Raw genomic sequence first — 13,197 nt, forward strand, 5'->3', positions numbered from 1 at the left:
TGCTCTGGCTGTCTCTCACCTCCAAGCATCTGCACGAGCTGTGCCCAGGGCACACTCCCTCCCTTCTCCTGATGCCCCCAGGCCTTAGGGCCCTCCCAACCCTGAGAAGTCACTACTTACTTTGTGAATCTTTGGAATGGAAGCTCTTTGAGGACAGGGACCCTTCTCCTCCCCCACCTTGGCTGTGTGCCTGGTACTCACAAGGCACTCCATAAATGCTTGCTGAAACCTGCACTGGCCAACAGCCCCAAGGAGCCTGCCTACCTTAAAAATCATGAGCGTGTCCACGTGCTGCTTCTTGCTGTGCGTGTAACTCAGCGCAACGTCAGCGTGCCTGAACACATAGACGCCGAGCAGGGGACTGCCGAGGGCCTTCATGGTGGACTCGTGGGTGCACAGCCCAGTCTTGTACATCTGGGACATGGCACCGTGGGACAGTGCCAAGAAGCAATAATGTTCCTCCAGCTTGTGGCTTGGCCGGCCACGCTCCCGCATCTCCTTCCTATGAGGAACCACGAAGGGTCAGAGGACTTGGGGCAGACCGCGATCCCTGCAGGCATCTTGGAGGGCCCCCAGCCAGGCCAGGAAGCCCATGAGCAGAGGGTGCCCACCACCCCCACTTCCATCACCGGACTCCTCCAGTCCCCACTGCTCATCTGCCAAACTGCAGGGTGGGCTCGGCAGACCCAAAGCTGGGCCCCTAGCCTCCTCGGTCTCCTCAGCTCCTCTCCTAAACAATGAATGTGTTAGCCTGACGGCTTCCCAGGTCCTTTCGTGGCCCCAGACGCGGGCAGGACCCTACCAGTGTCCCTCAGGGTCCCCGACCACAAGCAGAAGCCAGCCGAGGTCTCAGAAGGAGCTAATCTGGGCCCACGGGACCTCCCGGGGAAGGAGGCCTCTCCTCTGCCACAGCCCCACCTGCGCTGGGCGAAGGTCTGACCTCACACGGAGGGCGCTCACCTCTTGGCCGAAAACTTCCTTTCCAGATACTCATTGTGAACCAGCTGAGTTTCCCCAAACTGCCACACGGCCTGCAGCTCACAGCTCAGGTCGAGCCTGCACTGGGCCAGGGCATGGCTGATGGAGCTGTACTCCCTCCGATTAGTGTGGCAAATTGACAGGTACGCTGGGGACGAAGCAGACAGGGGGGTGACCCCGCGCCCTGGGATGTCCCCGCTCCCCCTCGTCAGGACGCTTCCCCCCACAGACGCTGCCTGGCGTGCCCAGCCAGGAGGCGAGATGGGCTGGGAGCCACGTGTTTGCAGCGAACCAAGATGGACGTCCAGCCACCCCTCCCCCCGGGGCATCAGAGGCATCCTGGATGTTACTAAGGGCCCCATAGGCGGGGTGCACAACGAGCCCTGGGCGTTCAGCCCCGGAGAAGGGCCCCGTGGGCCGGCAGGCAGGTACCTTTCTCTGCTGTCCTCCGGATCTTGGGGATGGTAAAGTTCTTCAAACAGTGGGCCCTGAAGCCAACGCCTGCCCAGGGGGCCACGGGCTCTCGGCAGGGGGTGCTGCGATGGCTCACACACTTGCCTCGCTTGACGTTCTTGGCTTCCATTCTGGTGTCGACCTGAGGGACGCAAGGACGTGAGGGGACCCACGGCGAACCGCTGGCCAGAAGGTGGGGGGCGGGCTCTGAGGGTTAGCGTCACAGGACAAAACACGGCCCAGCCTGAGGGTGCGAGGGAGAGCCCAGTTCAAATCCTGCACCAGACCCCTAGGCCCATCACTAATAGCCTCTGCCTCAGCTGCCTCATCTATAAAATGGGAATGACAAGAAGAGAATCTGCCTCACGGAGTATCTGTGAGGATTGAGGAGATAGCCCGTGAGGAGCCTCGCAGACTTCCAAGCTCTAGGGGACAGGAAAGGCTGATGGGGGTGGAGGCACGGGTCCTCACCACAGCCCTGAGAGGGCAATGCCGCTGCGCCCCTGCTGTACCGGTGAGGAGATGGAGGCAGGCACAGGGAAGTGACTGCTCCAGGGCCATTCAGTCTCTGAGGCAGCCCAGCACTGTCCACGGGGCACCCCTGGCTGCCAACACCTCCTGGCTTGGCTCCTTCCACTGACACTTTTAAAAAATGAGATCAAGGCTCTTCCTTCTCTCACTTAACAGTGGCCAATGAGAGACGTCTGGCCTGAGGCAGCTGGGGACAGTGTCCCAGTGAACAGAGCCCTAGGCCTGGAGTCAGAGACCCGAGTTCAAATCCAGCCACAGCACTTCTGATCCAGGGACCCAGGGAAGGTCACATCACCTTTGCCTGTCTCAGTAGTTCCATCATCTACAAAATGGGCATCCTAACAGCGCCTTCCTAGCAAGGTTCAGATCCCATTCACAGGAGGCCCTCTGAACATCTCAGTGTGCTCTCTAACTGCCAGCAAAGGGGCTCCCCCAGGCCCTACCATGTCTCCACTGACCAGGGGCCTTACACAGAAGGATTCTGGCACTCCAGGGCAGGGAGATGAAGGGGTCAGGCAATCCTGGCTTAGGGTGGGCTCCCACACCCCAAAAAGGAGCCAAACACCTCCCAATTATAAAAGGTTGCAAAAGGAGGAGGGGAAAGGAGGGATGTACTGGGAAACAGAGGGGCCACCCCCCCAAGACACTGAACACAGCTGTCCTTAGCCCCTCAAGAGACTGAACCCAGCTGTCCTTAGCCCCCTCCAAGAGACCAAACAAAGCTGTCCCTAGCCAAACCGCCCCAAGAGACAGAACACAGCTGTCCTTAGCTCCCCCAAGACACTGAACACAGCTGTCCCTAGCCAAACCTCCCCCAAGAGACTGGACCCAGCTGTCCTTAGCCTCCCCAAGAGATTGAACACAGCTGTCCTTAGCCCCCCCCAGGAGACTGAACCCAGCTGTCCCTAGCCAAACCCCCCCCAAGAGACTGAACCCAGCTGTCCCTAGCCAAACCCCCCCCCAAGAGACTGAACCCAGCTGTCCTTAGCCCCCCCCCAGGAGACTGAACCCAGCTGTCCTTAGCCTCCCCAAGAGATTGAACACAGCTGTCCTTAGCCCCCCCCCCCAGGAGACTGAACCCAGCTGTCCTTAGCCCCCCCCAGGAGACTGAACCCAGCTGTCCCTAGCCCCAAGAGACTGAACCCAGCTGTCCCTAGCCAAACCCCCTCCCCAAGAGACTGGACCCAGCTGTCCTTAGCCTCCCCAAGAGATTGAACCCAGCTGTCCTTAGCCCCCCCCCAGGAGACTGAACCCAGCTGTCCCTAGCCCCAAGAGACTGAACCCAGCTGTCCCTAGCCAAACCCCCCCCAAGAGACTGAACCCAGCTTTCCTTAGCCCCCCCCCCGGAGACTGAACCCAGCTATCCTTAGCCCCCCCAGGAGACTGAACACAGCTGTCAGCCCCCCCAAGATACTAAACCCAGCTGTCCTTAGCCCCCCCCAGGAGACTGAACCCAGCTGTCCTGAGCCCCCCCAAAAGACTGAACCCAGCTGTCCTTAGCCCCCCCAAGAGACTGAACACAGCTGTCCTTAGCCCCAAGACACTAAACCCAGCTGTCCTTAGCCCCCCCCAGGAGACTGAACCCAGCTGTCCTTAGCCCCCCCAGGAGACTGAACCCAGCTGTCCCTGCCCAATCACTGCTGCCCTCCATGTGATGACAAGCCAAGCCTGAGCACATGGCTCCTCAGCTCTAGACTCTTCTTTTGCCTCTAGGACCAAAGACAACCTTTCAGCCCGGCTTCTGAAGCCCTTCACGGGCTTCCTCCTCCAGACTGTGTTCCGGCCTCACTGACCCTCCCAGAGCATTCTGTCCCATTTCAGACCCTTTCAACTGGCCTGGAATGCCACCCCCCCCCGCTCACCAGCACCTCTCAGAGGACCCCGGGAAGTGCTCCGGGGTGAACACTCCCTCTCTCCTCCTGAAATCATCCCACATTTTCCTCTCTGAGCAAAGGTTAGGTCCCCCAGGAGAATCAAAGATCCACAGGGCAGGGCCCATTTTTTATTTTTATCTCTGAACCCCCAACACCCAGCTCACTGCCTCTCACATGGTAGGGACTTAAACATCAGGCCGAGTGTGTTGGACTACACGTCCCTGGAGGAGTGAGTGTGTGTGTGTGTGTGTGTGTGTGTGTGTGTGTGTGTGTGTGTGTATTCGCACATGGCGTTTATGAGTGTGTGCGCGTGTGTGATGGGTAAGCAGCATGTGTGTGTGTATGGGGGGGGTGTATATGTGTGCGTGTGTGTGGTATGTGTGTAGTATGTGGGTCTGCATGTATTGTGGGGGGGTGTAAGAGAACGTGTGCATGGGCATGTGTGAATGTGTGTGTGTGCATGGTGTGTGTGTGCACATGCATGCGTGTGTCTGTATGTTGGTGTGAACCCTCAGACAGGGCAACAGAGAGTCAATGGCAATGAACAATATAACAGAGAAAAACGAAGCTAACAAACGCCCTGGGAAATCCTCTCTATCTACGTCTACATCTGTGTCTATATCTGTGCCTGTGTCTGTATCTGCATGCCTGGTAAACAGGACAGATAAGAAAACGAGGTCAGAAAACACAGACGACACGTTCCCATTTACAAAGGCAGCAGCATCCAGGCCCCAGAGGACAGTGGGTCCTAGTGTCCCACGTGTGCGTGGGGCAAATACATTTAGAATCATCACTCATCAGAGAGACCGGAATTAAAAGGGTGCTGAGGTACCATCGTGTGACCATCAAGCTTCCAAACAGCAGGAAGACAATGAGACCCATTGAGGACATCAGTACACATTCACTGTTGGTAGAACTTCAAGTTTCTTTTGAATTTTCTTGGAAAAGCTATCTGGAAGGCCAGAGTAAGGCTGAAAACACAGAGACTGTACCCTTGCAGTCAAAGATGGCACCCCCTGCTGGGGACGGGAGTGGGCACTGGGTCCTGGCGAAGCAGAGAAAGTCCATCTCAGTTTCTGATGCTTCAGAAAAGGGGAGTGAAGGCAGGTGAGGGACTTGTAAAGAGCTTTACGCACCTTAAAGCTAGCTGCCATAATAATAGAATAAATGCTATATTAATTCAACCAAAACAACGCTATACTATTCATCCTATCACTGTTGTTATTCGGGTACCCTCCCCAAGCGGCAAGGACAGGGCAGGAAAGGTCGCCTGTGGCAGGAAGCCCAGCCGAGCCTTCGCCTCTCCGGCTGGCAGACCGCGCAGGCTTCCCCCATAAGGTGGCTGAGGGGGCCGGGCCCCGAAGGCGAGAGAGTAATATCACGTAATAACAAAAAAGGGGGTTCGAATGAAGACCACGGCACAGGGAAGTGGCTCACCTGCCTGGTCTTGTCCGGTGGCCTGGCTCGAAGAAGCCCACTCATCCCTGGGGAGAGAGAGAGAACGGTGAGTCGCCAGCATTCTCTGGCCCTGCCACCCCTCTGGGTCCTTCCCGCCTTCTCTCCCACACTGCACCCACCATGTGTCCACTCCCTGCTAGTCCCGTCCCACACAGTGTGTGGTATACAGCCAGTGCCTGATACAGGCAGATTCAATTGAAGAGAAACAAATTGAGAAACACTCCTTCCCAGGCATCTGCAATGCCAGCCCTCACTGAGAGCTGGGTGACCGTGGGCAGGTCTACTGCCCTGCCCCACCGTCCGAGGCCTCCTCCTCCACAAAGTGAGAGGCTTCAGCCCGATGCCCTCAAAGTCCCTCCCCCTTTCAGCTCTGACCCCCGAGTCATGGATGACCCAAGCTGACCCTCCCAACTGGCATAGTCTCTGTGCCTATGAGATCATAAGCACCCTCAGGGCAGGGCCAGTTCCTGAAAAGCTGCAGGCTGGCTGGCCAAGCCCCTGCTCTCAGTGCCCAGGAGGGCTCACAGGCACAGGACCACCTGGGGCAGGCAAGCGGGCTCTCGTCTCTGTCTCCTCTCTCTCCCTTCTTTCCTTTTTTCTGTCCCTCTCTTTCCCCTTTCTATTTCCCTTCTCCCCTTCCTTCTCTCCTTAACCTTCCTCTCTCTCCCTTCTTTCCTTTCTTCTTTCTTTCCTTCCTGTCTCCTCCCCCCCCTCCCTTACTTCTCTTTCTCTCTCCCTTTTTTCCCTCTCCTTTGCTTCTTTCTCTCCATCTCTCCCCTCCCTGCTTTTCTTTTTCCCTCCCTTTCTTCTCTCCCCTCCCCCTTTTTCTTTCTTTTTCCTCTCCCTTCTCTCTTTTCCTTCCTTTTTTCTTTCCCTCTCTTTCTCCTTTGTCTCCCTTCTCCCCTTTCTTCTCTTCCCTCCCCCCTTTTCTTTCTTCTCTTTTTCCTCTCCCTCTCCCCCCTTTCCCCTTTTTCTTCCTTTTTCCTCTCCTTTTCTTTTCTTTCCCTCTCTCTTTCCTTCCTGTCTCCCTCCTCCCCTTTCTTCTCTCCCCTCCCCCTTTTCCTTTCTTTTTTCTCTCTCTCCCCCTCTCTTCCCCTCCCCATCTCTCTTCCCCTCACTTCTCTCTCTCTCTCCCCCCTCCCCATCTCTCTCTCCCCCTCTCTCCCCTCCCCATTTCTCTCTCTCTCTGTGTTTGAATGAGGTCCATTTGACAGAATAATCTCTTACAATCCTGACCCTGAGAAAGTGCCAGCAAACAAGCATTCCTACGCACAGAACAGGGATTGCCTCGACACGAAGCCTTTCTACAATAAAGGATCGGGTGACGTCGGAGCCTCGGTGCCCAGTTGGGTGCCCTGGAAGCTGCCTCTTCCAACACCTGCCCCCAGACCTAAGACCCCCCACTGGGCCTCTGCCAGTGGGCATTTAGCGGACCTCTGGTAGAGCTGGCAAGAAGCCACCAGTCACTGCCCTCTGCCCAGAGCAGCCGAGGCAGGGTCCTGGCCCTGCTGGTACCCTCCTGCCGAGAGGCCAAAGAGATGCCAGGCCAGAGAGCCAACCCCAAGAAGGCGCCGTCAGCGGGGGGAAGGGGGTTAGTGCCTTGCAATCGGGAAGGCCCCCTGGAAGAGGGGGCCTCCTGCACAGACACAGTGCAGAGTGGTCACACAGGGATGGTGGTAGCAGCAGAATGAGGAGTGTGTCTGGGGAGCAGAAAGGAGCCCTGCCCAGCTGATGGGAGAAGGGGAAGAACACAGGCCAGAAACAGACAGCAGTACTGGCCTGGGGGAGGGGGTCCTGAATGCCAGGACCAGATCCCTGGGGGACAAAGGCTATCGTGGAGGCCACAGGAAGGGTAGGATCACGGGCAGGCCTGAGCTAAAATCCACCTTGGACACTCCCGGGGGCAAGTCCCTCCCTCGCTGCCTGCCTCGGTTTCCCCATCTGTAAGAAGAGGAGGCGTGTTCTGATCCTCTAAGTGACCCTTCTTTCCTAGGTGGCCAGGTGGCACACACAGTGGGCTCACAGTCGGGGCCCAGCTCAAACGCTCCAGTGACTTTGTCCACGGGCTCCAAAAGCACTTCCCTGCTAGCTGCCTTGGTTTCCTTATCTGCCAAACGGGATGAGATAGGCAGCCACCTCACAGGGCCATCGTGAGGCTCAAAGGGGAAGTGGGAGGAGCCTAGCTCAGCGACTGATGAATGCCTGCTCCACACACAGAACACAATTCACTAGCAGCCAGCACCGCGGAGGGCTCCACGGCTCCCTTTCTGGCCTTGTCTTCTCCCCTTCGGGAGGAAGGCGAATGCTTCCTTCTGCACCGGGGGTCTCCAGCCCAGTGACTGACTTCGGGGCATGTCTAACATACCTCGCCAGGGCACCCCGAGGGCAAAGAGGAGGGGAGCTGCTGGCTGGAGCCCCTGCTCTTCAGAGGACGTGGGCCCAAAGTGCGAGCCCCCCAGGGGGCACGGCCCCGGGATGCCCAAATGGGCCTGGGCCCTCCAGGCCGCCAGGAATCTCCGGACCGCACAAGTGAGGACCCACCCTCGGCGACCTCCTCGTCCACAGGGCATCCACAGAGAGGACGCATCGTTTCCCTCGTGTCCCACAGCCAGGAGGGGACAGGGGCGACACGTTGCCAGAGCTCCGTGACTCCCGGGTCGGCTCTCTCTCCTCTACACCACGCTAATCCTTCCATGCTCATGACAAATGCCAAACACCGCACACCAAGGATGCTTTTGGGCGTCCCTGGGGCTCCACCCGGGCCCCCTTCCCTCCCCCCTGTGTAGCTGGTGAGCTCATCCGTTCCCATGGTTTCAATTGTTGTCTCTATGGAGACGACTCCCAGAATGCTTTGTCCAGTCCTAACCTCTCTCTCCATGCTCTCCCATCTTCAACAGACCTGGATGGCCAGGAGACATCTTCAACCCAAAGGGTCCCAAACTGACCCTGTTCTCTTTCTCCCCCAGCTTCCCCCTTCCTAACTCACCACCTGCCCCCCAGGACTGAGGGCTCCCACCCAAGGGGTCAATAGACCCCCACGTCTAAGCTGTTGCTAAGGCCCGTCCAGGCGCACCTCTCCTCTGACAGTGCCCCTACCCACCCAGAGCAGACCTCATCATCTCACACCTGGAGTACCCCAGCCGGAGCTGGTCATCAGACTGCCTCAGTTTCTCTCCATTCCAGTCTCTCCCTCCTTGGGCATCCAAAGGCCTTCCTAACATTTCCCGTCTTTCTGCCCCTCATACACACACACACACACACGACACCCCCATAAACTCACTCACTCACATAGAGACACACACACACACACACACACACACATACTTATTCACACAGACACAGATATACACATTCACACACATACACTCACACGTAACAGCCACTCTCTCACAGACACACACATAACACACACACACTCACACTGACACAGACACACTCACATACACACACATACACATTATATCACACAGACATGCATAACACACAAACACTCACATAGACACACAGACACACACACATTCATATAGACACAGATACACACACTCACACATACTCTCACACACATACACTCACACGTAACAGCCACTCTCTCACAGACACACACTCTCACACACATACACACTCACATTGACACAGACACTCACATTGACACAGACACATACACCACACACAGATGTTCACACATAACACACACATACACTCACAGAGACACACACTCACACATAACACCCATACACTCACACACATAACACACACTCACACATAACAGCCATTCACACTGACACACACACACACACACACACACATAACACACACACACTCATACACATAACACACAGAGACACTCACACAGACACACACATAGCACACTCACTCTCACAGACAGACACACACACACACACCCCCTCCCGCTTACTCAGCCATCCTTGCTGCCCTTCGAACACACTGTCTCCAAACTCTGGGCGTTTCCCTGGGCTGTGCCCCTTGCCTGGAAGGCTCTACCTCCTCCAGGCTTCCCAGACTCCCTCAGGTCTCAGCTGAAGTCCCTCCTTCACCAGAACTTTTCGCGATGCCCCTTAATTCCAGTGCCTTCCCTCTGCTGACAGGTCACCATTTCCCCCCGAATACATCCTGTCTGAACATGGCTGTTTGCATGTTGTTTTCCCCATCACACTGCAAGGTCCCTGAGAGCAAAGCCCGCCTTTTGCCCTTCTTTGTATAGTTGGCTCTTGGCCCAGTTCTTGGCACGTAGTAGGTGTTTCTAAGCCGAGCTGAGCGACACCTGCCCGCCATGTCGTTTCTGGGCCAAGGAGAGCCCGCCCTCTGCCTGGTGTAGACTGAAGGGGGAAGTGGGCCCAGAGACCACTGTGCTTGTCCCTGATGGAGCTCAGCAGAGATGCACCCTCTTTCCACTACACCTCTCCAAACATGGGCCCCTGCCAGGAACGGGCCCGCAGGAGCCCAGGAAGGTGGGACTGACAAGCAGGGTCAGGCGGCTGGCGACGAGGGGCTATGGTCCATCTGCCGACTAGGCAACTGATGCAAAGAAGGGCGAGGCTGGGTCAACGGCGGCTCTCCCTTCCCAGGCACCTACCAGCTGGCTGGTCCCCCAGACCCAGAGCTTCAGAACCAGGCCCGGGAAGGCGCCAATCATTGAGACTTGGGCCATGTCCCTGAATGATGCCGCTGCTGCTGAAAAGGAGCAAGCTTGAACCCACCACCGGGCGGGGGGCTGCAGCCCCGTGGCCACCGAATGCCAGGGACCAGCAGGCCCCACCCACCCAAGGCTGCCCCTGATTCTGGAGAAGTCAAAGGCATGAATTAACTTCAGCCCAGAAGGGCCCATCTTCTCTCCAAGTTAAGGAGAAGCCTTGGCTCTCCTATCCAGTGAGTACAGTCCAAAGAGGGTGGCCAGCACACCTCAGGACACTGACCCTCAAACAAAAGGTAATACAGGTAAAGTGGAGAAACAGGACAAATCCACTGAAGGACCAGAAAAACCCATTCATTAAGCACCTACTATGTGCCGGGCCCAGGGTTCAGGACTGGAGACAAATAGATATGAGAAACAGTCCCTATCCTCAAGGAGCTATAGTCAACAGACCCACAGGAACAGAGTTATGGTCAGGGCAGACACAAAGATGGCAGGTGTTTCCATAGGGCAGTCTGCTGACACGCCCACAATTCTATGATCTCACAGTGCTCAGAGTGTGGGGTCCGGATGGTTACTGCGGTTGAGGCCTGGTACCGTACAGAGGGACCTCTAGCAGGAGTCCTGAACTGTGTGGGTGGGGAGAGGGGCAGGGGGAGCTGGCCCGGGCTTCCTGCACAAGGGGAATTTTAGCCGGGACTCGAAGGAAGCCAGGAAGGCTGGGAGAAGGAGATAAGAAGGAACAGAATCTCAGACATGAGGCACAGCCAGAGAAAATGCTGGGAGTCTGGAGATGGCCTTGTGTGAGGAACAGCCAGGAGGCTGGGGTACCGGAGGAAGGGGGGAAATATAAGGCGTAAGAAGACTGGAAAGGCCAGTCAGGAAAGGCTTTGAACCAGAGGATTTCTTATTTCATCCCGGAGCTGACGAGAAGCCAGTGGAGTTTACTGAGAGGGGGACACGGTTGGCCCTGCACTTTGGCAAGCTCTGCGGGGTCGGGGGAGACGGGGCGGGGGCAGGGAGACCTCGTCATAGTCCTAAAGGACTCATGCTGGAGCATGCTGCCCATCTTCTGACAGAGAAGGAGGTAGGGGATGTGTGCGTGTGTGTGTGCGTGTGTGTGTGTGACAGAGAGAGAGGGGAGTGTGTGTGTGTGTATGTGTGTGAGACAGAGAGAGGGAGGGGGGGGGGAGGGAGAGAGAGAGAGAGAGAGAGAGGAGTGAGTGTGTGTGTATGAGAGAGAGAGAGGGGGACTGTGTGTGTGTTGTGTGTGTGTGTGTGTGTGAGACAGAGAGGGGAGTGTGTGTGTATGTGTGTGAGAGAGAGAGGGAGAGAGGGGTGTGTGTGTGTGTGTGTGTGTGTGTGTGTGTGTGTGACAGAGAGAGAGGGGAATGTGTGTGTGTGAGAGAGGGAGAGGGGAGTGTGTGTGTGTGTGTGTGTGTGTGTGTGTGTGTGAGAGAGGGGAGTGTGTGTGTATGTGTGTGAGAGACAGAGAGGGGAATGTGTGTGTGTGTGAGAGAGGGAGAGAGGGGGAGTGTGTGTGTGTGTGTGTGAGAGAGAGAGGGAGTGTGTGTGTATGTGTGTGAGAGACAGAGAGGGGAGTGTGTGTGTGTGTGTGTGTGTGCGTGAGAGAGAGGAGTGTGTGTGTGTGTGTGTGTGTGTGTGCGTGAGAGAGGAGAGTGTGTGTGCGTGAGAGAGAGGAGAGTGTGTGTGTGTGTGTGAGTGTGTGAGAGAGAGAGAGTACGTGTGTGTGTGTGTGTGTGTGAGAGAGTGTGTGTGTGGGAAAGGGAGGGAGAGAGAGAGAGTGTGTGTGTGTGTGAGAGAGAGAGAGAGAGAGAGAGAGAGAGAGAGAGAGAGAGAGAGAGATGAACAGAGAGATGGATAGAGATGGATGGAGGGATAGAGATGAACAAACAGAGATGGATGGATGGATTGATAAAGATGGAGAGATGGAGAGATGGATAGACAGACAGATAGATAGATTCGGACATGGCCAGTATGAGAATCTATTTTACTTGACTATATATGTTTGTAACATGGGTTTTACTTTTATTTCTTTCTTAATGGATTGGGGCAGATTTTCCTTGATTGAAAACCATAATATTTAATTGAATATTTTTAAAAAGCCTGTGTGTGAAGGGACGAGGGTCTTCAGCAAGAGGGTGGTCCCCATGAAGGCCGAATGATCGCCTCTGGCTACGTGGGGGGTAAGCCGAGTGGGCCATGGAGGCCGACAGCTCAGTGGGAGACTGGGGGACGGAGGTGCCCTTGGCAAGAGGAGGGAAGCTTCAGGAGAGCTCGGTGGAGTGTCCAGCGACACCTGGGCACCGCGGCAGAGGACTTCTGTCCAGAGACAACTGGACCAGAGGCCTCCTGAGATTGGTCCCCTCCAACCCTGAGCTGTAAACTTGGGGAGAGAAGTGAGTTTGGGGCTGCCAGCCCAGGCAGACCCAGAGTGCTTTGACTCTCTGCCAGACACTTAAAGAGGTGACTTGCCCACAGAAGCTACACAGAAGCAGCCCCCAGAGGCTGGCGTGAGACACGGTGCCAACATCATCTCCCTGCCCACCCATATAAGAAAAGCCGGTCCCACAGTGACCAGATGGAAGATGGACACCGCCTCGTCTCCCCCCGCCTGCCTCCCTGGCAAATTTCTCCTGTCATCATCCTCCTCCTCTCCCGGGTCACCGTCACCCCGACCCAGACCGGTGCTGGGCAGCGCCCATCCTGAAGGTATCCTACGCCAGCTTTCATGCCCCTCAACTTCCAGCATCCCTCTTTTCTTGGCCCACTTCTACCGAGCACCATCCCAACCCCTCGGGTAATTTCTCTCAACCCCATCCAAAGTTCTCCATTTGATGGCAAGAGGACATTTAACAAGAAACAAGATTTTGAAACACTTACCTGTGCTGGTCCAGGGGCTATTTCCATGGAAACAGAAGGTAGAACTAGAACCCAGCAACTGAAATTCCCTCTGGGGAGCCTGGTGACCGACGACAGTCCCGTGGAAACTGGAGCAGGGCAAAGAAAACAGTTTTAACCCCATTTCAAATGGTAATTTATTTCCTTCACTCAGCAAAGACCCACCTTCTCATCCTCTCACCCCAACCTCGGCACCCAGCTGGGAATAAGAGAAAACCCCACGTTGTCAACGAACACAGACGTCCAGGTGGGCCGCATCCAGCGTCGTGTGAAGCCCCTCCCCTCTTGGGGACCGTGGCTTGTCATCATGGCCACCACAGCTCCCACCTG

General features: G+C 56.2%; 1 protein-coding gene across 1 annotated transcript in view; it reads right to left on the minus strand.

Moving 5' to 3' along the window:
* Positions 1-12,934, minus strand: part of TEX15 (testis expressed 15, meiosis and synapsis associated) — a 44,742-nt gene extending 31,808 nt beyond the window's left edge. Inside the window, 5 exon segments of the mRNA XM_078148126.1 lie at positions 265-502; positions 961-1,126; positions 1,411-1,573; positions 5,274-5,320; positions 12,850-12,934. Coding sequence (XP_078004252.1) covers positions 265-502; positions 961-1,126; positions 1,411-1,573; positions 5,274-5,318 — 612 coding nt within the window. The 5' untranslated portion in view covers positions 5,319-5,320; positions 12,850-12,934.
* Between the last annotated feature and the right edge of the window lie 263 nt (positions 12,935-13,197).

The sequence above is a fragment of the Phascolarctos cinereus genome, unplaced genomic scaffold (assembly GCF_003287225.1).
Source record: "Phascolarctos cinereus isolate Bilbo 61053 unplaced genomic scaffold, phaCin_HiC Scaffold_9;HRSCAF=440, whole genome shotgun sequence".
NCBI lineage: Eukaryota > Metazoa > Chordata > Mammalia > Diprotodontia > Phascolarctidae > Phascolarctos > Phascolarctos cinereus.